This window comes from Nannospalax galili, unplaced genomic scaffold (genome assembly GCF_000622305.1).
Source record: "Nannospalax galili isolate Female #2095 unplaced genomic scaffold, S.galili_v1.0 scaffold429, whole genome shotgun sequence".
NCBI lineage: Eukaryota > Metazoa > Chordata > Mammalia > Rodentia > Spalacidae > Nannospalax > Nannospalax galili.
Genome location: NW_008360330.1, coordinates 2,927,628 through 2,955,624, shown reverse-complemented (window position 1 = coordinate 2,955,624; position 27,997 = coordinate 2,927,628). Strand labels below are relative to the sequence as shown.

The window sequence follows — 27,997 nt, the reverse complement described above, 5'->3', positions numbered from 1 at the left end:
TTCCTGTAGTTATGTCTGGTTGCATACTTATTTATCAGAGTCTGGTTCTGGATCCGCATATGAGAGAACATATGTCAATATTTTATTCTTCATAGTGGTAATGGATTCCTTTTCTGTCATTGTTTTTCTTCATGAGCAAATCTTTCTAGAAATTTATCAATCACTTCCCCTAATGATGTTTCTTCTCCTTTCAAAAATGTTTTGCTCTGTTAATTTTTCCTAATGAAAGTTTATTTTCTATGGATTTATTTCTTGTCCATTTTTATTACTTCCTTCTGGCCTCCTTTGAGTTTATTGTGCTATTTTTTGATGACTTTTTGAGATGGATAATTAGATCAGACTTTCTTCTTTTCTAATATACAAAAAGCTATAAATTTTCCCCTGTATGAGTCTTCATGTGTGCAAAAGTTTTTATATGACACGTTGTTATAATCATTTTGTTTAAACTATTTTCCTATTTCACTATGTTTTGGCCAGTGGGTCACTGGATAATTAGAAGTATATTGCTTAATTTCTAAATACTTGGAGACGTCCTCATTTTTATTGTCTTAGTATTGATTTCTAGCTTATTTACAATTAAATGAAAGAACAAAGTTCTGTGATTTCAGCCCTCTGAAATTACTTTGTGGTCTAGAACTCCTTTGGTAAGTTTTCCATGGCACATGAAAAGAATGTGTGTTCTGCTCTGTGTTATAATACACTGGTCTAATTATGCTAATTGACTCAAATTTTCTAATCATATTGTTTAAATATCTATATCTCTACTAAATATTTATTTATCCTATCATTTCTTGAAAAATTTATTCCAAACCACCAGCTATGATTGTAGATTTTTCTGTTTTCTTAATCATATATATATATAATTTCAGAGCATATTAATAGTTATACCCAAATTCATCACAGTTACATTTTCCATTTGAATTTGATAAATATTTGCCTTTTTTTGAGACAGGGTCTCCCTGTAGCCCTAGCTGTCCTGGAACTTACTAGGTAGACCAGGCTGGCCTTGAACTCGCAGAGATCTGCCTGCTTCTACCTCCCAAGTGCCTCCCCCTTCCAAGGGATTAAAGACATGCACCACCATGCCTGGCAAATTTGCTATTTCATAAGAATAGTCTTATTTATCTCTGACATTACTACCTTAAATTTTGACTTATCTGATGTTAGAAATCTATGCTGTCTTTCTAGGCATTGCATTTATTACATTTTCCTATACTTTTAGTTATTTGTGTTCTTATATTTAACAAATGTCTCATAAATCTCCTGTACCTAGGATTTGTTGTCAGTTTTGACAAACTTTTAGTCTGAATGGAGACATTTAATCCATTTAACTTTAATGTAATTAATATGTTGCAGGCTTTTTTTTAGATTAAAAAAACATTGTGTGTGTGTGTGTGTGTGTGTGTGTGTGTGTGTGTGTGTGTGTGTGTGTGTGTGAAGGGGTATGTGTATATGGGTACCAGTGCCCACAGAATTCAGAAAAGAGTGTCAGAGCCGCTGGAGCTGTAGTTGCAGGTTGCTGTAAGCCACAAACATGGGTGCTGGGAACTGAACCTGGGTCCTCTGCAAAAGGAGTATGCACTCTTAACCACTGAGCAATCTTTCCAGCCCCACAATGTTAGGTTTTGATCAGTGTCTTATATTTATTTCTAGAGCGTGTTATTATTTCCTATTCTCTTGTCCATTGCTGCAGACTCTGGATTATTTCATTTCCTGCTTTTCTAGCTACCTGGTTATAGATAATTTGGTTAATTTTTAAATAGAAAAATCTAAAAATTATAGCATGCATTTTAACGTCTTTTATCTAAAATGATATGAAATCAATGAAATTTTCGCAATAAAGGCAAAAGAGGATCCTTAAACTTTAATTCCATGTACTTTCTTCTTGTCTTACTATATTTTCTAATATTTTAATTTTATACACATACAAAGCTGCAAGACATGAATGTGATATTTTAATTTTTTTATTCTTTCTAGCATCATTAGTTTATTTCTGTGTTTTTTAGTCTCTCTCCAAGGGTTATTTTCTTCGTGTCTTCTTAATTTTTTCCAGGATTTCTTTCAGCACTGGTATATATTATCTCAGTTTTTGTTTGTCTGAAATATCTGTAACTGTTTATTTTCTTTTCAAAAGATACTTTTGTCAAATACAGAATTCTAAGTTAAGAACTGTTTCTGTAATCTTTAAAAAAGATACCAGACTACTGTCTTATACCACATAACTTTTGTTGAAAAGACAGCATGGTTGTCCCATACTTTTAAGATAACAAATCACGTTTGCACTATCATCTTTGAGACTTTCCTTCTCATCTTTAGTTTTCATAATTTTTGCTGCCATGAGTTTAGACACAGCTTTCTTTGAATTGATCTTGTCTGGAGTTTGTAAACATCTTTAATCTGTGAATTGATAAGTTTTGTCAGTTTGAAAGATTCTCTGCTGTTACCTTTTTGAATATTGCTTCTGTTTCAATTCTTCCCTATTCTTCTAGAACTCTAATTCATTAGAAAATTTTTAATTAAGTCTTGAATATTTATGAAGCTATTTTCTTTCCTTTTTAAATCATTTTTTCCTGAGTTTCAATTTTTATTTTCTCTAATTTCTGAGGTCTTTAATTATTTATAATAGCCATCTACTAATTTTTTAGTTTGAATTACTGGTATTAATTTTTAGCTCTAAAATTTCTACTTGATTTATTATTATAGATTCCAGTCCTCTAAACAAGCTCCCCATTATGTATTTTTATGTATTGCTCATTTTTGCATATTAGCCAATATCTAAACATTATAATCTATGGGTCTGATTGCATTGGTTTTGTTGGACTGGTTTTGTTTTCCATTATTTGACCCCATCTCTTGAAAATAGCAAGTGACTTTATATTGACTCCTGGAGATTGTATATAAAATATTGTAGGGAGTTTCTGATGGTATTTTCTTCCTCAAGAATATATTTTTCTTTGGTTGGGCAATTAGACTATAAATAGGTAAATTCCCTGCACATGTACGAGTGTTTTAGCTTTGATTTTAAGTCTTCTGCAAGCCAGACCACTATGCCTACCCTTGTGCATGGGGCATCTCAGAGCTTCTTTTTCTTGACAGGGTCTCAACTTCATTTGCACTCTCCCTTGTGTGACTTCTCAAATCACTATTTTACTTTTTAATCTCCTAGAAGTCATTTTGGACTTGGTTTCTTGGCTCTTGGCTCTGAGAATGCATACTTTAATAATTAGCAAGTATTCTAAGTGGAAAATTGTGAGTAGAAAGTCAGGCTCACTTTTGTGTTTTCTATGTCTCTGGCCCTTGGGCCTGGACTTTAATTTCTGTCTCCCTGGTGATTCTGAAACAAGTACTAGGTTGCTGTTTCTTCTCTGACTCGTTTTCTTTCACCAAGACTTTGGCAATTCTCTTGAAAGAAGAAAAAAAAATCTGAGTTACATAATAAGCTCACTTCATTGCATTCTTTTCCTCTCTGGGATTCAACTCCTGAGTCCTTATTGCCTTGGTCACTTTCTGATGTCCCAAAGTAGCAAATTCATTATTAAATGAATCTTGTTCATGCTTTGCTTCTAATAAAGTTAGACAACATTCAATGATCCACTCTAGCCAAACAGCTCTTAACAAGTGACCGATATTTATTACTATGAAGGCCAGAAAAATCATGTTTTAAGATTTGAGATTGAGTCCCAACAGCTGCTGAGTGAACTTTGCTATTATAACTCCTGACACATTCACCAAAAAGGTAAGCCTTGCTCATTGGAAAGGTGTTTTCACACAGTGTTTCTTTTTCCATTACTGTTTTTTTTTCAATGTATTTTTTATTAAATTTTTGCACATTTATTACAATTCCTCTTAATCATATCTAGACCCCCTTCTAGATATGATCTGCATCCCCAATAGCCTGACCACAGGATTTGGTGCATTCTGTCATATATGTTAAGGCCTACTGAGTCAAGTCTGTGTACTTAGATGTCCCTTGGTATGCTACTGTTATTTTGATGAGGACAGTTGATTCACCTAAACTCATTACTGAATATGACTCTCAGGTCCACCAATTGTCACCAAGAAGGCTAAAACGATTCACATTCACTTTCATGAGGAACACAGGGGTTCTTCAGTTTACCTAGGTATCCTGGAAATGCATAACTTAAACCTGTCTGAATTTCCCAGGATCTCCTTGAGAACCTGAAGTAAAAAGAGGTTCACAAGTTTTCTAATACGATATTACTATAAAGGTTTCACACTTTGGCTACCTTCTTGACTTTTTTTCCCTTTAGGTCTCTCTAAGACTTAAAATGACTCTAATGAATTGGATCTTGTGCTAATAATTTATCTTTATGTAGAGTTTGTGTTGTTGTTTGGGGAATTTTTTTGTTTTGGTCTTGTTTGAATCAGGGCTGCATTCTGTAGCCTAGACTGACCTTGAACTAGTGATCTTCCTTCCTCAACCTCCCATGGTTGGCATTAAAGACACGTGCCACAACACTGAAGCCTTTTTAAATTAAGATAGTCCTTTATTGGTTACAAACATGTCTGTAATGTATTCTGATGACTTTCTCCCCCACACCCTCTCTTATATCCCTCACACCCGTATTAAAGCTCCTTCCTGCCTACCTATCCCTTTCCCAGATGCATGACTTTTGATTTTATTTTATGACCTGTTTAACTTAACCAGGACTATCACCATAACCATCAGATTGGGACTACCCATTGGAGCCTGGTGTGGCAAGCAGCAATCCATTTTCCCAACCCTGCTCAGCTATTTTTAATAGTTTAATAGTAAACACATCTTTTGTTATAAAATTTTACATTTTTTAGGACAAAAGAGTTTGATGGGGGCCAGTGAGATGGCTCAATGGGTAAAGGTGTTTACCGCCAAGCCTAAAAACCTGAGTTTGATCCTAGGGAGCCACATTGGAGAAAGAGAGAATTAATTCCCCCACCCTAACAAGGTGGAAGGGAAGGACTGATACCTGAGAGGTTAGAGGCTGTCCTCTAACCTGCCCCCCCCACAGGCACACACACACACACACACACACACGAATAAATAAATAAACTTTTTTAAAAAAAGGTTGGGGGCAGGCTGGAGATGTCTCAGTGCTTAAGAGCACTGGCTGTTCTTGCAGAGGACCTGGGCTCAGTTCCCAGCACCCACATGGCAGCTTACAACTGGCTGTAATTCCAGTTCCAGGTAATCCCATGTCCTCTTCTGACATTAATGAGCACCAGGCATGCATGTAGTACACTTATATACATGCAAGCAAAATACTCATGCACATAAAGTTAAGTAAATCTTTTAAAAAAGAATTCTTTAAAGAAATTTAAAAAATAAACAAGCATTTAAAAAAGAGGTTGGAGGTGCCGAGTGCTCACCTCTCTTTAGTAGTCTCTAGAAGAAGAAGACAGAGCATGGAAGAAAGAAGAGACAGAGCAGAATGGACCAAAGGCAGGTACTCAAGAAGGAACATGGATCAGCAGCCAGTTGGCTGAAGGTAATGACCCCTTTTCCCTGAATCTAGCCACAGGAAAGAGCTCAGCAATGAGGAGTAGAGTCCACTGAGTCCTTCTTCTGAACTTTTCTGGCATTTGTTGAGCCCATGCTTATGCAGGCCCAGTGCAGTCACCAGTAATTGTTAAGAAGTTGTCATTGTGGGCCTGAGAGAAGGCTCAGCAGTTTCGAGGACTGACTGCTTTTGTAGAGGACCTGGGTTCAGTACCCAGTACCACATGGTGGCTAGCAACCATAACTTCAGTTCCAGAGGCTCCGACTTTCTCTTCTGGACTCCACAGTCATTGTACAACACAGGTGCCCTCACATACATGCAGGCAAAACACTGATACACATAAAATTACAATGAAAGAATATGTTGTTGCAATGTGAGACCTTTTTTACTTTGTATTTTGTGACAGTCTCACTGAATATTTCAGGCTGACCTTGAATTCATTCCAAAGCTCAGGTAGCCTTGAACTTTTGACCTTCTTACCCCAGCCTTCCTAGTAACTGGGATTAAAGGCCCATGCCATCAAGGACTGATCTGCACGTAGATTATAGAATCAGTCTAGAATATCCTGAGTGTTTGATACACTACCTCTTATTTTTTACTTTGAACATTTTGATGGACTCTCTCAACAGTCATTCTCAATTCGCAGCTAATTTATTGCTGCATTAATTTATTCATTATCTTACTTCTTTCCCCAAACTCAATTTCACAAACTCCTTTCAGACCACCTTGTTCTTTCTACCATATCCGGTCTTCATTTTACTTACCCAGATGACTGACAGCTTCCTTGTCCCAAGGCCAGGTGGCAGCACCTGCCAGGTCTTCCCTCACCGAGCTGGCAAAGTAGACATTGAGGAAGTGTGTACTATTGAGCTGCAAGGCCTCCTTCAGCTCCTTTACACTCATGTATGCCCTGGAGAACATGCAAAAGCAGAGAATGTCATACCAACAGCACTTAACAGCACAGCCTGATCACTGTCATGATATTTATAGCCACTAAAGCTTTTTGGAGGGGTAGAGAGACAGAGACCTGTCTGTCACAAACACCAGAAAAAGACACCAGTATGCATTTGAAACATCTATCCTATTAAGCAAAATCCTGCTGTTTTGAAATAGCACAATGTCTGTATGAATGCTCCACACTTGATATTATTCTCAATTCTTCATGTAGACCCAGATATTCCTTCAAGATAAATCCTGTGGTACCACTGGTTCTCTGCCTTGAGAATTATCTCATACAAGGTGAAGCAAGCCTTCAGCCTCCTAGTTTCTTACTGCTATCATCATCCTACATGATCCATATGATATCAGGAAGTCTGTTAAACCTCAATTTCAGAATATTTCTACAGCAACCATTATTTTTATTTTATATGTATGAGTGTTTTGCCTGCATGCACGTAAGTGCACCACATGCATGCAGTGCCCACAGAGGCCAGAAGAGGGTGTAAATTCCCCCAGAAATGGAGTTACTGGTTGTTAAAGGCCATATGGGTGCTGGGAACTGAACCTATGTCCTCTGCAACAGCAGCCAGTGCCTGTAACCTCTGAGCCATCTTTCCAGCCCCAATAGTCATAATTTTTTAAAGGAAATGGTGAGACAGTAGTTAGGAACTAAATTGTAAAAGGTACAAACAAAAATAGTTTAAAATAGAAGACGACATTATAATGCTCCTATAAATGATACTTTCTGTGTTTTAATTTAGTTTTTATGTCCCCTAGCCCACAGAAACTCTCTTTCTCTTATTACCTTACCATACATACCAAATGTCTTACTGGTAGCCTTCAAAGCACTAGACAATATTATACATGCACTCACACACATAATTGAAGGTCTATTACAAACATATGCTCCATGTCCATAAAAAGGGAAACATACTTGGTTTTGCTATAAGCTTCTATTAGTCATAAGTCTTCAGCTTCTTGGCATCAGTAAATCTTAAAACTTTGTCATGAACATATAGAGTTTCATTGTCTTCTCTGAGGAGGTGTTTAAGAAGGGACAACTAAACCAGAATTCAGTGGTCTCTCATACTTGCCAAATCCTTCCCACACCGGCCTTGTTATATCATTCCAAACACAGGAATGTTCCCACTCAACTAAAGCCAGACAGATAGCATGCTCAACACAGGTTGGGAGTTCCCTTTAAGAATATGCTTCATACTTGCTCTTCTTCAAGACAAGCCACAGGCATTGGAACCTCCCAGTCCATGCTAGAACAGCATGACTCTTCTCTTCCTCGCACTGCTTCCCAACCATGTCACTCACACCATCTTTTTAAGTCATGTGTAGAATATGCTGGTGGGGAACACCGAAAAAGTGAAAATCTCAAAGGGTATTGTCTTCATAGTTCTTGGAACAGAACCAAAAGTGGGGAGAAAGGCAAAGAAACAAAAAGATTTTTATTTAGGACCAAAGGCGCTTGGGGGAAAGGGACTTTAAGTAGTACTTTTATTCACTTGTAGTATCTTGGAAAAATAGTTCTCAGTCAAAAGGAGTTAGCCAAGCTCCATGAGGTAGTATTGGATATGATTAGAGACTATTCCTTCTGCTGCTTTTCTAGAAATGCAGTTTTGAGATCTTGCTTGGTTTTCTCTTGATTTAATTGCAATCCCTTTATTTTTCTTCTTTAACAAAATATATTTTTACTGATGGCTGGTAGTGAGGATGGCATCAAGTAAATCTTCAGTGTGGAAATGTTAGAATAGATGGTGATGTAGGAGACGAGAGGAGAGGAGACTCAAAGAGGGGAGGGGCAGGATGGGATTAAGGACAGCCTACATTTAACACAGAGTACCTAGAATGAAAGTTTGAACCTTTGCTCTGTTCCTATTTCAGGTTTTCAATTAAAACTGGGACATGGGAGGCAGAGGCAGGCAGATCTCTGTGAATTCAAGGCCAGCCTGGTCTACAAAGTGAGTTCTAGGACAGCTGGGGCTACAGGGAGACCCTGTCTCAAAAAAAGAGAAAAAAAAAAAAAACCCTGGGACATGGTACATTAACAATTTGCTCCGTTTTGCTTCACTCCCTTTCCCTAAACCCCAACTCCTGACAGGAATTATTCAGTCTGTGTGTTCCTGGTTTCTCTGTCTGCCATTTGCCAGGTTGGGTGACAACTTATCTGTCCTCCATCAACCCAGCAGTTCTGATATTTTCTCCTGAGTGCCCTCCAGAATGCCTCCTCCTCCACCATCAGCCTTATGAGCTGGTTCTACTCATCTCCTTTTCTTCCTTGCCCGATTGTTTCCCCAGTCATAAATTGCTCTTCTAGATGAGAGTTTTGATGTCATATTATTGTCAAACCAGGTGTGGTTGCTCAGATTCCTGCACTCCACAGAAATATAGATTGAAGTTGAGGAGTCTAAGGGAGAATGCATTTTAAAATGCTAGAGACAGCTGAAAATAGCCACTAGTTGAACTGATAGGGGAAACACTTATTTTACTGGAAATTAAGACTGTTGTTCAGATTATTGTCTAAATCAATGAAGGTGAGGGTATAGAGGTCAGTGAGCCTACTTTGCCTGCTAGGGGTTCTGTCTACTCCAACACTTGCACAAAATTTCAGAAGCCACTCTGAAATGAGGAGAAATCTGAGCTTCTTGGATTAACATGACTGAGCCGCCTGGCTCATATTTACAGTAGGGAAAAATGGATGTAGCTCCTAAATTCAAAGTGAACATTATGCTTCAGAAATGATTTATTAAGGTATAAATTTGTTTACTATTCAAGGTAAGGTAAAATGATATACCAGAAATGCAATTAAAATGCCTAAGGATCACAGATTGATCTGAACCACAAGGGTGAACTGGGGCCAGAGGTGGTGGCACACACCTTTAATCTCAACACTTGGAATTAAAGTCAGAGGCAGGCAGATCACTGTGAGAATTAGCCCAGCCTGGTCTACATAGCAAATTCCAGGCCAAGTGAGGCTACAGGAAGACCTTATCTCACCCCCCCCCAAAAAAACAAACAATAACAAAAAAGATGAACTGTACTCATGTACTTATTTCTGCCAGCATCTGCCTTTACCTACATTCTCCTCATACTTTTAATCTCACTAGGCATGACAGCATATGCCAGTAATCATAGTCAATATGAGGCCTGCGTGGACTACATACTGAGTTCAAGACCAGCAAAGGAGCCAATATTGAAAGATGGAATGTTGAGAAACAGGATATTAAAGATGGACCTGCTTACGTTCCACAGGTGGGAAGATAGCCCTCCCCCCCCAAAATATTCCCCAAGGACTCTCAACCAATTCTCCTGAGAAAGAACTGTACAAAGCTGGGGTGTTTGTGTTTATCTAAATCTAAGCCTTCCTGTCATTACTGTAGACTATGCTTGTATCCCCAAAATATACAGAAGGGCTCTGCCTGCCTTCCCCAACCCTACCCACTGTGGTACTAGCTTCCTCTCCTGATGAATGTCACCTTTGACTTGTTCCTACAAACTTAATTGTGCCCAACCTGGGGACTTATAGGCCCTCAAAGTATCAACTAGCATTCTCTAAGCAAGGCAGCACAACTTGAGCATTCTCTCCCATTAAGCTCCTCCTGTTCGATGCACATCCTGTCACGATTCTCTCTTCCTTTCATGCTCCATCTCCTGCTACTCCACATATAGGAAAGGCAAGAACATCTGCTGGTTCAGTCTTCCCTGTTATCCTAGCCCCTCTTCACATTAGGTAATTTCAGCATTTATGTGAAATATCCACTGAAAGCAGTGACATTCTTGACTCTGATGTCATTCTTTCCTCTTGTCTTTATAAACATCTCCTTTCTGGTATAATTTACATTATTCGGTGTTCTCCTTCTTGACCCAATCAGCTCAATATTTTCTGTTGACTTTCAGTAGCTGATTACGCCTCTTACTTTAATAATAAAATGGAGGCCATTCACCATGAATCTCTTGTCTTTATAAACATCTCCTTTCTGGTATAATTTACATTATTCGGTGTTCTCCTTCTTGACCCAATCAGCTCAATATTTTCTGTTGACTTTCAGTAGCTGATTACGCCTCTTACTTTAACACACACGCTTAAATTTCTTCACCTATTTTTATTTTCTCTTTTGGTCCCACAGGATGAGGTTTTCAGGGCAAACTATAACTAACACTCTCCTTTTTCCTTCCTCCTCTCCAATTAAAATTTCCTAATAAAATTAGTCCATCATCCATTCATGTCTTTCTTCCATGTACCACGAATCCAGTCATAACCTGGCTTTCATCTGCATCACATTACAGAAACTGTTTCTCCTGAGTTGTCAATGAAATCTTAATTTCCTCCTTACTACATCATTTTTTTTTAAATCCAGCCACTGTGATTTCGAATCCTTTTGTTGCACATTGTATTATTGGCTACGTCCTTTGCTTTAAGCCCCACTGCACTTTTCTCCTCCTTGTCCTCTTCCTTCAGGTGATAACTCCTCTCTGTCTTCACAGTAGGGTCTGCTTTGTACTTCTAATGCTTTACAGTTAATCTTCTGGGTATTATTCATGGCCCATGCTGTTCTTACTCTCCATGTTCATCCCAGGAACTCTGCTCTTAAGTTTTTGAGCACTATCACCATTTGAATGGCGCTCAAAATATATGTTTATCCAGTTCTACATTTCCTCCAAAGATAAAGAAATGTATTCCTCTACTAGGTGGCCACTTTGACTTCATTTACCCACAGACATCTTGGAATCAATGTGTCTACCTAAGCACAAAAGAAATCAGATGTGAATTTCAATGTGACTGAAATTGTAGCTTACCTGGCATTTCATGAGTAAATTTTCCAGAAGGTTGAGTTTTGGGTTGTATACATAAGAGTAAAGGTTCTTCCTTGAATGACCCATTCTGGAAAACCAGGGCAAAGGTTAGGGCACTATTCTCTGAGTCCATGAAGAATATCTCTTTTTAGGAGTCAGAACCTCTTGATCCACACACAGAAACCTGGTCTGACCCACAGAATAGAATGAGACTCACTAGTTCCCTGTAAAAGTCATGAGCAGTGCTTAAACATCTAGTGGAAAGGTTGCTGACTTTCTTTTCCAGTATCTGAAGGTGAAAGACACATCACTAGTTATACCCCCTTTCCAGTCCATGAACTATATCCTCTGGTTGATGGGCAGAGAACACAAATATCAACACAGGAAGCATAATACAATAAAGGTTCTGCTCTCCTGGCAAGACACTATCCAAAATCACCATAAAAGCGAGATGGTACAGAAGTAGGATTGCCACCTGTGCTCAATGATGGCAGAGACACTTGATACCTACATACTTGGGAGTGACCGCACAGAGACCTTCTATACCTGTGTACACAGAGTGGCTATACAGAGACAGTCTGTCCCTGTTCACATGTGAGTGACTACACAGAGAAAATCTGAGCCTACACACGTGCAAATGACCACATAGAGATTCTCCACTTGTGCACATGTGAGTAACCTCATGGAGAGATTCTGTGCTTGCGCATACAAGAGAGACAATTTGTATCTATGTGCACACAAAGGATGATATAGAGACAGCTACACCTATGCAAGACTCTATATAGACATTCTGCACCTTTGCACACATGAATGGCCACACAGAGAACAGTCTGCACCTGTGCACATATGAGTGACTATATAAACAGTCTACACCTATGCACACACAACTGAGCTTACAGGTAGCCTGCATCTGTTCACATTTGAATACCTGTATATAGATAATCTGCACCTGCACACAAATGAGATTGCTACATAGAGATGGTATGAATTTGCACACACACACACACACACACACACACACACACACACACAATAGACCAAAATAGACATCTACACTTATGCACCCTTGAAGTGGTTTGAATGCAGAATGTCCTTAATAGGCTTATGTGCTTAAAGACCTGGTCCCCAGAAAGTGGTGCTTTTTTGAAAAGTTAGAACCTTGGGACTGGAGAGATGGCTCAGTGGTTAAGAGCACTGGCTGTTCTTGCAGAAGACCCACATTGAAATCCTACCATCCACACGACAGCTAACAACTGTCTATAACTCCAGTTCCAGGGGATTGGACACCCTCTTCTGTTCTCTGAGGGCATTTCATGACATGAGTGCACTTACATACATGCAGGCATAACACCCATACACATAAAATAAAAATAATAAGTAAAATATGAAAAAAAAAGTTGGGGCTGAAGAGATGGCTCAGTGGTTAAGAGCACTGACTGCTCTTGCAGAGGACCTGGGTTTGATTCCCAGCACCCACATGGTGGCTATAAACTGTCCTTAACTCCAGTTCCAGGGGAATCCGAAACCCTCTTCTAACCTCTGTGGCATTGCAGGACACGGGTGCATTTACTTACATGCAGGCAATACACATAAAATAAAAATAATACATAAAATATTTTTTAAAAAAGTTGTGGAACATTTAGGATGTAGAGTCTTGTTGGGAAACGTGGATCACTGGGTGCAGGACTACAGGTTTTATAGCACAGCCCACTTCCTGTTTGCTCTTGACTTCCTGATGACCATGCAATGTGACGAGCCAGCCTCCTGCTCCTGCCACCATGAGCCTTAAGCTCCTGCCACTATGCATTCTTCCCAGAACTGTAAGGCCAAATAAATTTGCCTTTCCTTGAATTACTTCTTGTTAGGCATTTGGTCACAATGATGAGAAAAGAAACTAAAACAAAACACAGGAGTAACCTCCTGGAGGCATTCTGCAGCTGTGCACACATAGAAACAGTTTGCAAATGTGCACACACAAGTGACCACATCTACACCTGTGTACACATTAGTGACCTCATGGAACACTCTGCACCTATGAGTATGCAAGTGGCCATACAGAGACTTTTTGTTTCTGTGCATATGCAAGTGACATTAGAGACGATCTGTACCTGGTACATATGAGTGACTACATAGTCTGCAGCTGTGTAGACATAAGTACCTGCATAAATACAGCAGTCTACACCTGCACATAAATGAGAGTCCAACAGGAAGTGGCTCTTGGAAATGGAAGGGTATGAATCTTAAAAAGCAGTTTTGTTCTAGATGATACCCATAAAGCCAAGAAAGAGATGTAATAATAGTAGAGCCCCAAATAGTAATATTAAAGCTCAAGCCTCCTCTGCTAGCTAGTAAGAACCATCCCACCATGTTCCCATTGGATTTCCTTGGACCTTGGTTCTGTCTTGCTGAGGCTGCCTGAGAGTGCCGGACTAGCCCGGGTATGTTTCCCAAATCCCGCCTCACCATGCCCCTCCTTTTGAACCATTTCTACTCCCTTCTACTGCTCCAGAGCTCAAGCCTTCTCTACTAGCTAGTAAGAACCAGCCCATCATAGTCCCATCTGCTTTCCTTGAACCTTGGCCCTGTCCATCTGAAATTGCTGGAGAGTACCTAACTACTTGGGAGAGACAGCCAGATCCCGGTCATCATTCCCCTGCTTTGTGACTAGCCCCAGTCACTCGGTTTCAAGGCTCAAATCTTCTTTACTTTGCTAGTTAGAACTGGCTCAGCTGATTCCTAAAACCTCCACTAGATCTTAGGCTCTTTCACCCTCCTGGAGAGCTCCTGACTAACCTGCATGGATACATCTATTGTTTCCAATAAAAAAAAAATCAAAAGAGAGAACCTGAAGCCCAGACCAACTAAACATTCATTAAGGATCAGAAAACAACCAAGCTTCATCAACAATATAAACATAATCAAACTCCAAGTTAACAAAGGCAGGTTTGAGTTTCATACCAGAAAAGCAAGCAACAAAAGAAATCCACATGACCAGACCACAACAAAAATACAAATAGTATGAAAAACCAAAATAATATGTCCCCACCAAACACTACCAATGCTAAAGAAGTGTTCTACAATGAGAACTACCCAGAGGAACCCCAGGACACAGAATTTAAAAGAACAATCATAAACATGATCAAAGAATTCAATGAAGTTAAAAAACACACAAACAACTCCAGAACTCGAAGAGGATATGAATAAACTCCTAAGTGAAGCTCAAGAAAATACAAATACATGGATGAATAAAATGACAAAGATAATTCAGGATTTGAAAAAGTGAATTCATGAAAGAGAAAGAAATATTGAAGAAAATTCAAGCTGAAATGATGAGGGAACTGAAAAACACAATAAGCCAATTTTAAACAGGAAAAAGTCTTACCAACAGAATGAATTTAATGGAAAACAGACTATCGAGACTGAATGATAAAGTTGAAGAACTGGACCACACAAGAAATGAATATGAAAAAATTAAAAATACAGGAACACAGGAATGGAATAGGCAGGAAATGTGGGACACCATGAAAAGACCAACTTTATGTATCATAGGCATAGAGGAAGGAGAAGAACGCCATGTCAATGGCATTGCCCAGATCTTCAACAGGATTATAGAAGAAAATTTCCCTAAATTAAGGAAAGACATATCCATACAGATATAAGAAGCTCCTCAGAACACCAAATAGACAGAGCCAGAACAGAAAACCCCTCGGCATATCATAGCAAAAACATCAAATGCACGGAACAAAAAGAGAATATTCAATACTGCAAAAGAATAACAGCAAGTTACATATAAAGCAGAACCTATTTGAATTATAGCTGATTTTTCAATGCAAACTATAAAAGTCAGAAGAGTCTGGAGCAAAGTATTTCAAGTTCTAAATGATCGGATATGCCAACACAAAACCCAACAATACTGTCTATCATAGTCAAAGGAAAAAGAAAAATCTTCCATGACACAAATAGGCTGAAGGAAATCCCATCCACAAAACCAAACAGGGAATATTCCAAGAAATACAAAGGACTGAAGAAGAGAATGGCCATATCCAAGAGGCTACAGAATGAAAGAAAACAAAGGTATAATTATGAAAACACAAGATAGGACCAAGAACAAAGAGAAATTAAAATGACAGTAACGAATACACATCTTTCAATAATAACTTTAAATATCAATGGCCTCAGCTTCCCAGTCAAAAGGCACAGATGAGTTGAATGGATTGAGAAATGAAATCCATCTTTATGTTGTCTACAAGAAACTCATCACACCTTCAAGAATAGGAACATATCAAAAAAGATCATCCAAAATGATCTAGTATGTTATTCCAGAGATGCATGGATGGTTTTATATATGTATATATATTGTTTTTATGTGTATGCAAGTATTGCCTGTGTGTAGTAAGTGCACACACATTGTGCAATGTCCGCAGAGGACAGAAGAGGCTGTCAGATCCCTTGGAACTGGAGTTATGGACAGTTGTCAGCTGTCATGTGGGTGCTGGGATGCAAACCCAGGTCAATTGCAAGAACAACCAGTGTTCTTAACCACTGAACCATCTCTCCAACCCTGGTTCAATATATTTAAGTCAATAAGAATAATAAATCATATATACTTAAAAACAAAAATCACATGATCATCTCAATAGATGCAGAAAAGGTCTTTGACAAAATCCAACTTATTGTCTTCTCTTTGCATTCCTGGGTGGCACAGCCACCAGCTTCCTGGGATCAGTATCTTTCCTGGGTAAGTTTGGTGTGCCAACTGCACTTTGACTCCCCCAGTGTCATTCACCCTCCCAGATCCCCCACCCCATATCTCCTCCTAGACTGGGTACTGGCCCATTTCTTGTCTTGGCACTGCAGACTCCTGAACTGACCACTTGGCCCAGAATCCCCACCACTTCCTGATCCTTTGCATCCAGAGCAACCCAATTCCTCCCTGTAGTACCAAAGAGTCCTCTGGGCCTGTTCCTGCCTCCACCTCACTTTGCATCCCTGGGTGGCACAGCCACCAGCCTCCTGGGGTCAGCATTTTTCCTGGGTAAGTTCGGCAGCACCAACTTCATTTTGACTCCCCAAGCCTCATTCAACCTCCCAGCTCCCCAATCCAATTTCTCCTCCTAGCTGGGGTGCTAGCCCATTTCTTTTCTTGGCACCTCAGACCCTTGGACTGACCTCTTGGCCCAGAATCCCCACTGCTTCCTGATCCTTTGCATTCAGACCAAAGCAATTCCTCCTGGTAGTCCCCAGGAGCCCTCTGGGCCTGTTCCCACCCCCACCTCCCTTTGCATCCCTGAGGGGTACAGCCACCAACTTCCTGGGTCCAGCATTTTCCTGGGCCCTGTTCCCAGGCCAGTCCAGCCCCCAAATTCCTGAGGTATTCCTGGAGGGATCCAGACCTTAGGAGAAAGCCTAAGAGCAACTGATCCTCATAGAACTTGGGCCTCTGTGAGAATTTCTGAGCAGCCAAGACTAAAGCAATTTGGCCACTACAATATAAAATAAAAAGAAAGAATCTGAAGCCTAGACCAAGCAACTTTTCATGCCTAACAAGTAAACCACAAAGGCACATAAAGTTTACAAAAAAGAAGCAGACCTAAACTCAACAAAGGAAGGCTTGAGTCTCACACAAGAATTAGAAACTAGAAAAGAAATCCACATGCCAAAGTCACAGAGAAAAAAAATAATAACATGAAAATCAAAAATAATATATCCCAACCAAGTACCAAAAGTCTTCTAGAGGAGTATGATGAGAACCCCCTAGGGATAACACAAGACATGGAACTCAAAAGAACAATTATAAACATGATAAAAGGATTCGGTGAATTTAAAGAACACACAAACAAAGAAATAAAAGAACTGAAAGAAAATAGGGATAAACTTCTGAATGAATTCAGAAAAGAATTAGAAATATTGAAGACTACCCAGGCTGAAATGAAGAAGGAAGTGAAACACTCAGTAAATCAATTAGAAATGACAGGAGAAATTCTCACCAATAGGATGAATGAAATGGAAAACAGAATATCAAGACTAGAAGATAAAGTCAACAAACTAGACCACTCAAGCAATGGTGATTATGAAAAATTTAAGAAAACACAAGAATGAATATGCAGGAATTGTATGACACCATACAAAGACCAAACTTATGTATCATAGACATACAGGAAGGAGAAGAATCTCAGGAGAATGGTATGGACCAGAACTTCAACAGGATTGTAGAAGAAAATTTCCCAAAATTAAAGAAAGACATGCCAGTACAAATACAAGAAGCATACAGAACACCAAATAGACAGGACCAGAAAAGAAATTCTTCATGGCACATCATAGTAAAAACACTAAACATACAGAACAAAGAGACAATACTGAAAGCTGCAAAAGAAAAACAAGTCACATATAAAGGAATTCCCATCAGGATTACAGCTAACTTTTCAGTGCAAACTATGACAGCCAGAAGAGCCTGGACCAAAATATTCCCTGTTCTAAATGACCACAGATGCCAACCCAGATTACTTTACCTAGCCAAAATGTCTATTATAGTTGAAAGGGAAAGAAAAATCTTCCATGATATAAATAGGCTGAAAGAATGCATGTCCACAAAACCACCCCTTCAAGAGTTCTTGAAGCAATACAAAGAGTTGAAGGAAGGAACAACTATACCCAAGCAGATATGGAAAGAAACTTAGTGCAGGTATAAATATGGAAATGCAAAGCTACACCAAGAAAGTGAACAGAAATAAAAATGACAGGAATCAATACACATCTTACATTAATAACATTAAATATCAATGGACTGAACTCCCCAGTCAAAAGCCACAGACTCGTCGAATAGATTAAGAAACAAAGCCCAACTTTTTGTTGTCTGCAAGAAACTCATCTTACTTTCAAGGACAGGCACTACCTTAAGGTGAAAGAATAGAAAAAAAAAAAAACAGACCAAGTAAATGGTACTAAGAAAAAAGCAGGCATAGCAATTCTAATATCTGACAAAATAGACTTTAAACTAAAACTAAACAGAAGAGATAAAGAGGGCCACTTCATTCTGATCAAAGGAACAACTGACCAAGAAAATATTACAATCATGGACATATATTCACCAAACTCTGGTGCACCTAACTGCACAAAAACAGTACTACAGGACTTTAGGACGCAGATTAATCCCAACTCACGAAGAGTAGGGGACTTTAATACCCCATTGCCTCCATTAGATAAGTCAACAGGACAGAGAATTAACAGAGAGATCTGAATTAAACAATATCCTACATCAAATGGGCTTAACAGACATCTACTAAATAGTCCACCCAGGCTCAAAAGAATATACTTTCTGTCCAATGCCCCATGGAACTTTCTCCAAAATGGACCATATACGGGGGCACAAAACAAGCCTCAATAATTACAAAAAGATTGAAATAATTCCATGCATTCCATCAGACCACAAAGAAACAAAGCTTAAAATCAACACCCCAAAAGAAGCCCTAGTAACTACACAAACTCATGGAGATTAAACAACACACTCCCGAATGATGAATGGGTCAAAGGAGAAATTAAGAAAGAAATAAAAATATTCCTGGAACTAAATGAAAAGGACAATACAACACAACAAAACCTCTGAGACACATTGAAAGCAGCCCTTAGAGGGAAGTTTATAGCTCTAAGTCCCTACATTAAAAATCAGAAAGAAGACAAATAAATGACTTAACACTGCAACTCAAGACACTTGAAAAGCAACAACAAGTGAAACCCAAACCCAGCAGACAAGAAGAAATAACAAAAATCAAAGCAGAAATTAATGAAACAGAAACAAAACAATGCAAAGAATCAATGAATCCAAATGCTGGTTCTTTGAAAATATAAACAAGATTGACAGACTACTAGCCCAGTTAACCAAAAGAAAGAAAGAGCACCTCCAAATCAAAGAGTACATGGAAACACTCCCTTCCACAATAGCTTCAAAAAAAGAAAAAAAAATCTCCAAATAAACCTGACCAAAGACATTAAAGACCTCTACAATGACATCAGAAAATGGAGGGACTTCCCATGCTCATGGATTGGAAGAATTAATATTGTGAAAATGAACATTCTACAAAAAGCCATTTTAGATTCAATGCAGTGCCAACCCAAGTTCCCATGACATTCTTCATAGAATTGGAAAAAATTTCTAAGATTCATATGGAGGCACAAAAGGCCTCAGCTAGCCAAAGCTACCTAGAGCACTAAGACCAATGCTTGGGGTATTACTATTCCAGATTTTAAACTGCATTACAGAGCTATAGTCATAAAAACATGGTACTGGCACAAAAAGTGACCCATAGATCAATGGAACAAAATTGAAGACGCAAATATGAGTACATGTAATTTTAGCCACCTGATATTTGACAAAGGGGCCAAGAACATTCACTGGAGGGAGGATAGCATGTTCAACAAATTGTGCTGGCAAAACTGGATCTCCACTTACAGAAGGATGAAACTAAATCCCTATCTTTCACCTTGCACAAAAGCCAACTCCAAATGGATCAAAGACCTCAATGTGAAGCCTGAAACTCTGAAACTGTTAGAAGAAAACATTGGCAATAACCTACAAGATATAGGTGTAGGAAAGGATTTTCTAAACTGGACATCAATTATTCAGGAAACAAGGTCAAGAATCAACAAATGGAACTTCATTAAACTAAAAAGCTTCTGTACATCAAAAAGCAACCAAGGAAGTGAAGAGAAAATACACAGAATGGGAGAAAATCCTCACCAGCAACACATCTGACAGAGGTTTAACATCCAGATTATATAATGAACTCAAAAAACAAAGAATCAAGACAGGAAGTAACCCAATTAAAAGATGGGGTAAGGAGCTGAACAGAGAGTTCTCAAAAGAAGAAATAAAGATGGCTAAGAAGCATCTTTAAAAGTGTTTAACATCATTAGTAATTAGGGAAATCCAAATTAAAACCACCTTTAGATTTCATCTTACTCCATTCAGACTGGCTAAGATCAAGAGAAAAAATGATGCTAAATGTTGGAGAGGATATGGGGAAAGGGGAATGCTCATCCACTGCTGGTGGGATTGCAAACTTGTTCAATCCCTATGGAGAGCAGTGTGGAGAATTCTTCAAAAACTATGAATCAAATGAACCTACAATTTGACCCAGTTATACTGCTCCTTGGTATATACCCAAAAAACTCATCCTATTACAGAGACACTTGTACATCCATGTTTGTTGCTGCTCTTTTCACAATAGCTAAGAGATGGAAGCAACCTAAGTGTCCCTCAATTGATGAGTGGATAATGAAAATGTGGTTCATTTATACAATGGAGTTTTACTCAGCAGTAAAGAAAGATGAAATCATGAAATTTGAAGGTAAATGGATGGAACTAGAAACTGTTATACTAAGTGAAGTAACATAGACTCAGAAAAAAAAAAAAGTCTTATGTTCTCCCTCATATGTGGATCTTAGCGCCAAATCCTGATGAGTATGTATCCGGACATAACTATAGGAACCAGGATAATAAAAAAGAACCAGGGAGGTAACTGAAAAGAAAGAATGTGAAAGAAAATAACAGTAGGAAACAGGTGTTAATAAGGGAGATATGGATAAAAGTGGGTTTTTTAAGGGCAGGGGGAGGGAGGGTTATACAAGGAACCTTGGGGATAAAGGGAAAGAAGGAGTTCAAGAGAGGTGGGACCATAGGAGAAGGGTATTATTAAGGGAGAAATAGGAAAAATGGGGGCATTTTAAATGGGGAAACCATGGTGGAAGGGTTAGACAATGCCAGAGATAAATAATACCTAGCTAGTTTTAAGAAAAAACCAGAGGGAATCATATTAGGCAAACAACCTACTGACAAATTATACATGCAACTAGCTCAAGGAATATAATACATGTTTAGGCAAGGTTTATCTGAGAACATTTGGTGTTTGCCCAAGCTTTATCTACATGGCACATGGTAATTAAAAGTTCCAGACTGGTGGAACTAAACTACTTGGATATTTAACAGCCATACTTTGAGGCCTATACTAATTTGGTCAGAGGGACATAAAGGACAGTTTTGTCTCCTTTCCCTCCTAGGTTGACTAAGTTCCAAGGGACTATAAGCATCTCTCAAAATGTCCTGTAACTGTTGAGTCACCTGTCCTCTTGAACAAGGAGGCCATGGAGACCCCATCAAATGGACTTGAACCAGTATCCAGTCTACAAAGGGAGGGTCAACACAGAGGAATCATTTCCTCCATGCTTCCAAGTTAAGCCATTCATGGTGAGCAGGACCTTTGACTTATCGTCACATAGATGGACCTGGTAAAAGAAAGGAGCCAGAGGCTCCTCCCAAGCCCATGTGACCCCTGAGGAACAGATCCTTAAATGACCTTAAGAGTAAAAATAAATTGGTTTATCTGGGCCAACTGTATGGTCTTAAACACTGAAAATGAAAGTATAACCAAGGATTAAAGTGATCAATATAATTCTTTAAGCGTCCATGTGTATAGCTAAAGGCTATATAACAAGAAACAATGCCAAACAGGAGATGCCTTCCTTTGAGTTGTTGGAGACGGTGGCCCAAGAGACTCCCAGACAGTAACCCACAATAGAACTGGGAAAATGAACAGCAGACGCCAATCTTATCTAAAGGAATATTGGTAACTGATTGCTGCTAGATGAAGAAGAGCTGATCTTCCTAAAGCAAGGAACTATAGGTAGGCTGACTAGATTCAGCAGATGGACAAGCACTGGGGAATGGCTGGGGGCACCAAAAACACAGTGGACAGTAACAGGGATGACAGAGCATATGGGCTCCATTAGTGGCAGGGGGAGCCTATGGGAGGGTGCTATTTGGGATGTAGGTATATAAAGGAATAAGATTGTTTGGGATGTCCTATATAAAATACACACACACAAAAAAAAATCAACAAATAAAAAAAAATGAGTTATAGCCACTTTTGAAATAGATGTATCTTTGCTCTAGAAACTGTTACTGAGTATGTTAAAGCTGTAATGAAATGCTTCTTCTAAAAATAAAAAAAAAATTAAAAGAAAATAAATAAATAAAGTTATAGTAGAACAGAAAATGAGTTATATTTGAGGAAGAAGCATAAAAGATTCCAACTTGTATTTATTAAAACAGTTCTAGAGGGAATTGAACTGGATGGAACATACCTCAACATAATTAAAGCTATATACAATGAACCCACAGCCAACACCATTCTAAATTGAGAGATCTTGAGGCATTGCCATTAAAATCAGGAACCAGACAAGGCAGTCCACTGTCTCCACTCCTTTTCAGTACAGTACTTGAAACTCTAACTAGAACAGTAAAACAAGAGAAGGAAATTAAAGGAGTACTAATAGGAAAATAAATCAAATTATCCTTATTTGCAGATGATATGATATTATATATGAGTTCCCAAAAATTCCACAGAAAAACTTCTAGAAATGATCAACACTTTCAGCAAAGTGGTAGGTTACAAACTCAGTCTACAAAAACCAGTAGCCTTTCTATACAAATAACAAGCAATCAGAGAAAGAGTTCAGGTAAACATTTCCATTCAAACTCACCTCAAAAGAAAATCTAAGGCTAAATCTAGCCAAAGACATAACTATCGCTTCAATTAAAAATTTAAATCTTTGAAGAAAAAAAATTGAGGACGACACAAGGTAATGGAAAGACACCCATGCTCATGGATTAGTAGAATGAACATATTGAAAAGGATAATCCTACCAAAAGCAGATTACAGATTCAAAGCAATTCCAATAACAATCTCCACGACATCCTTCACAGAAGAAGAAAAATCCATCTTAAAATTAAGATGGAAATACAAAAGACCCTGGGTAACTAAACAATCCTGAGAACAAAGAGTTTGAGATTACCAAAGGAGACCTCAGTTTGTAGAACAGAGCCATAGTCATAAAAACAGCAAGGTATTGGCACAAAATGGAATTGTACATCAATAGAACAAAATGGAAGATCCAAACATGAGTGCATACAATTTCAGCCACCTGATATTTGACAGATGTGTCAAGAATACACACTGGAGGAAAAATAACATTTTCAATAAATGGTGCTGACAAAATTGAATCTCCATCTGTAGAAGCATGAAATTAGACTCAAACCTATCACTCGGCACAAAAAAACTCCAAATAGATCAAAGATCTCAATGTGAAGCCTGAAATGCTGAAACTATTAGAATACATAGGCAGTACCCTACAAAATATAGATGCAGGAAAGGACTTACTAAAGTAGACATCAGTTGCTCAGAAATTAAGGTCAACAATTGACAAATTGGACCTCATTAAGCTCAAAACTTCTCTACAGCAAAGTAAATAACCCATTGAATGAAGAGGAAGCCTACAGAGCGGGAGAAATTTTCAACAGCTATCAATCTGATGAAGGATTAATATCCAGAATATACAAAGAACTCCTAAAACAAAGAAGCAAGAAAGCAAATGACCCAGTTAAAAAATGGGCTATGGATCTGAACAGAGAGCTCTCAAAGGAAGAAATAACAATTGCTAAGAAACATCTTTAAAAGTGTTCGGCATCCCTAGTAATTAAGGATGAAAATCCAAACTACTTTAATATTTCATCTAACCCCAGTCAGAATGGCTAAGATTAAGAGAACAAATGACACCAAATGCTGACATGGATGTAGAGAAAGGGGAACCTTCATTCACTGTTTGTGAGATTGAGAACTGGTGCAACCACTAAGGAAATCAACATGTAGAAAAAATTTTAAACTAAAAATAAATCTACACTATGATACTACTCTTTGCCATATACACAACAGACTTATCCTGCTACAGAGTTATTTACAAAACCATGTTTGTTGCCGTTTTTTTTCACAATAGCTAAGAAATTGAAACAACCTAAATGTGGTACATTTACACAATGGAATTCTACTCAATGGTAAAAAAAAATGGAAATCATGATATTTGCAGGTAAATGGCTAGAACTAGACATCATTATACTAAGTGAAGTAACACAGACTCAGAAAAACAAGTGACATATGTTCTCTCTCACTTGTGGATCTTAGCTCCAAACCCTTAGACAGAAGTATATATCCTGACATAACTGCAGGAGCCAGGGAAATGGAAAAGAACCATGGGGATAAAGGAGAAGGAAAAGCCCGATAGAGGAGAATAATAGGAGATAAGTGTTATTAAGGGGAAGTAGAGAAAGGGAAGCTACTTTAACCGGGGATGGAGTAGGGAGGGCTATACAGGGAAAATGAAAGAAGACATAAATAACGCTTAGATGGTATGAAAAACCAGAGGGAAATATATTTTTCCAAGTTCTATTGAAAAATACACATACTTAAATAAACATATGAGTGCATGTGTATACCTGAAGGCTATGCACAAAAACCAAGTGCCAAGAAGGAGAAATTTCCCTTCCAGCTGTAGGTCGGGGTAGTCCAAGAGACTCTCAAAATAACACAGGCTATTGCCACAATTCTTGATTGATTTCTAAAACTTGAACGTAAGACCCTATTGTTGAAGACAGGCCACACTTCAAACACAGAACTTGGAGCAATGGAGCTGAAACTGACCTGGAAGCCTCCTCCATGAAGACTTTCTCTCATGATATCAGAGGATACTGTATAAGCTGCCAAGGGAGAAACCTAATCAATGGTCTTACCCATCTGTAAAGCCTAGTAAACAACTGACCCAACAAACTGTTGCTATTGGTACAGTAGTGGCAATTTTATCTTGGGGGTAATCAATAGCTGTCTAATTGGAATTAAGGCCTGCTCAATGGGAAAGAATGCCTGTATGGTATTGTAAACACAGCAAAATGCACATGGCTGGAGCAGTCATAGATCTTAGAGGAAAACCTGCTTCTGTCATGTAATTTCTTACTTTAAATATCCATCCACATACTTACATACGAGTACACTTTTGACCCCTCATTAAAGAAGCCTCCTTTGCAACAGATGGAGACTATTACAGAGTTCCAGAGGTGGTCAAAAGTGGAGAATAAGTGTCTGTAAAATGCTTAACCCTAAGTGACACATCTTCAGTGCAACCTCTACGCATAGGATGAGTGCATCTCTCACCTCTCTTCAGAGACGTTTCCTTATGCAACAGATGGTGCTTAACACAGAAACCCACAATTGGCCAGAATGCAGAGAACAAGAGGCCTCAGAATGCTTATCTCAGAATAGAACACCTATTTTACATCTCTGTTTCCCAATGTTCAGGGATCATTGCAGAAGAGGACGCAGAAAGCTTGTAAGAGCTGGAGAGGTTGGATGATCCCAAGGAAACAGAGTCTTCCAAATAACTGTCAGTTACTCATATGAACCTTCAGCAATGGTGACAGCATGCCCAGGTCTTAGTAATCTCAAACAAGACAAAAGCCCATCCTAGACTTGGGAAAATGGGTAAGAAATCCTAAATCAAACTCTGGAACTTTTGGTAATCGATGGCTCCTGGAAGGGGAAAAGACAGTTTCTTACAGGGATGGGACTCTTGGGGCCCAGTGAATGGACCCACACTTAAGGACATTCAGGAACACAAGTCAGACTCTATATGCCATATTGTATATATAAGATATTGCAATAAATTGGATGGGAGGCCATAGGGGGAGATGCAAATAGGGGAGGATATCTAAATACCATAAAACTATATTGTATGAAAATCATAAAAATTCAATTTTAAAAGATGAAATTATTATTATTAGAACCCAGTGTTGCAACAAAAGTGCTAGACTAAATGTCGTAAGAATACATTTAGATTTTGGAAAGGAAGAAGCACAAACAATTATCTTTAAATGGGGCAAAAGTATCAGAATCTAGTGTAAACATGAAAAAGTATAAATCGTGATAAATTTAACTTTTTCATTCTTCACAATACTAAGTAAAATAGGAGAGGACATAAGTGAGAAGGAAAACCATGAAAGAAAATCCTAAACTCTTGTAATAAGTCTGCTTTGCTACCGAAACAATCAAGTTGGAAATACATTCAATAATTCATTGACCTGACAACCATTCATTTGCTTCTAATAATCATCAATGATAACAATTAATTTAGCCTCAATTATATACAAGATGCTTCATAAGCATTTTCTCATGTAAATCTCATAATAACCTTATGAGATTAACATAATCATTATTCTTTCTTCTATTCTTAAATTGCTTTCTCTATTATCTCTGAGTCACTATGTGAGGTACCAGTTATGAAAACATACATAAAATATATATAAAACATATCTCTTGCCGTAGTGATACCTTCAATTCCAGCACCCAGGAGGCAGAGACAGGCAGACCAGTGTAAGATTGATGCCAGGCTGTACTACATAGCAAGTTCCAGGCCAGCTGGGGCTACAGAGAGACCCTGTCTCAGAAAGACAAAAGGAAGGAAGGAAGGAAGGAAGGAAGGAAGGAAGGAAGGAAGGAAGGAAAGAGAGAGGAAGGGAGGAAGGAAAGAAAGAAAGAGAGAGAGAGAGAGAGAGAAAGAAAGAAAGAAAGAAAGAAAGAAAGAAAGAAAGAAAGAAAGAAAGAAAGATCAGAGACAGAGGGAGGGAGGGAAGAAGGGAGGAAAGGAGGAGGGGAGGAAGGAAGGAAGGCATGCCTCTTGCTTTCAAGAGGTTTAGTATTGTGAGTAAAACAATTATGTAGTAAAAATCACTAAAATGTAAGGTGATCAGTACCATGCTTGGTATGTGCAAACAATTATTTGCAAGAATTAAGAATGAAGTGAAAAATTTGCCAAGAGAGTGGAAGATCTATAAGGTATAGTAGAGGGAACATGTGTTATGATTTGGCTTGTGCTCATCTAATCCAGTTCCTTCTAGTGTGCCTTACTCTTCTGTAGAACAGAAAAGTTAGTTTTGTACTTCTCCAGCTTACTATTAGGGATGTCAATGTAGTTTAGATTCTAGCCATCAGTGGTGCTCTTGTTAGAGCTAGAAGGGGAAGGAGAGCTGAGGACCTTGCTTCTGACTGCTTTCACTTTCTCTGCCTGCAAATATGTTGGACCATAGCCTTCTGACATGTGCCACCAGCAGTGTGGCTCCTGAGAGACAAGCTGTGAGACACATCCTCTTTACTGGGGCCTGTAGCAGACACTATGACTTATCAATTTGATATCATCAGTGGCTTCCTGAGTTTGGGGAGCAGCAGGACAGTGTGTCCCTGAACAAGCAATTGCAGCAGATATCAGCAATCCCCACATCTTTCCTGTCTGTGGGAAGAGTAGCTACATGTAGGCCAGTTCCCAACTGTCCTCTGAGTTCTTGATATCCCTGATGCCTGACACCAAGCCCAGCATTACGAGCCTTACAAAAATTTTCCAGGTAACTCAATTTTAGTATATACTTCTTTTCTACTGTTGTTTCTGCCTCTTTTATTAAATTGCCTCCAGTGGTTCCTGGTTTGTTTAATCTTGACTAACTCAGAGACAACATTCAGCTGATTGTTCTCGAGGTAGAAAAGGCAGATACTTATTCAGGTTCTATTTCTCCGTTCACATAACTAAAGGAAACTAGTTCTAGTTGATCCAAAAAATAGGGAAAGAATTATATTTGAATGAATTCATTTCCAGAATCATAAAAAAAAACTATTTCTTAAGATCTCCAAAAGACCTGTTTGGGTGCTTATGCAATTACTGCCAGACTTTGTAGCTAGAAGAGGGTACAAGAAGGCTAAAGACTAAAAAATATTTCAACTTCAGTAGAGAGAAAAGGAAAAACTGATATGCTGCCAGTTACTAAGGACAGTGCCACTCCAGGGACATTTTCATTGTATTATGAAGTAAATGATTTTTTATTACTTAAGAAA

The 27,997-nt window shown here is 38.5% G+C and overlaps 1 protein-coding gene across 1 annotated transcript in view; it reads right to left on the bottom strand.

Moving 5' to 3' along the window:
- Positions 1-27,997, bottom strand: part of Pappa2 (pappalysin 2) — a 315,095-nt gene that overhangs the window by 191,091 nt on the left and 96,007 nt on the right. The window contains exon 3 of the mRNA XM_008826112.2: positions 6,263-6,408. Coding sequence (XP_008824334.1) covers positions 6,263-6,408 — 146 coding nt within the window. The remainder of the gene's footprint in view (positions 1-6,262; positions 6,409-27,997) is intronic.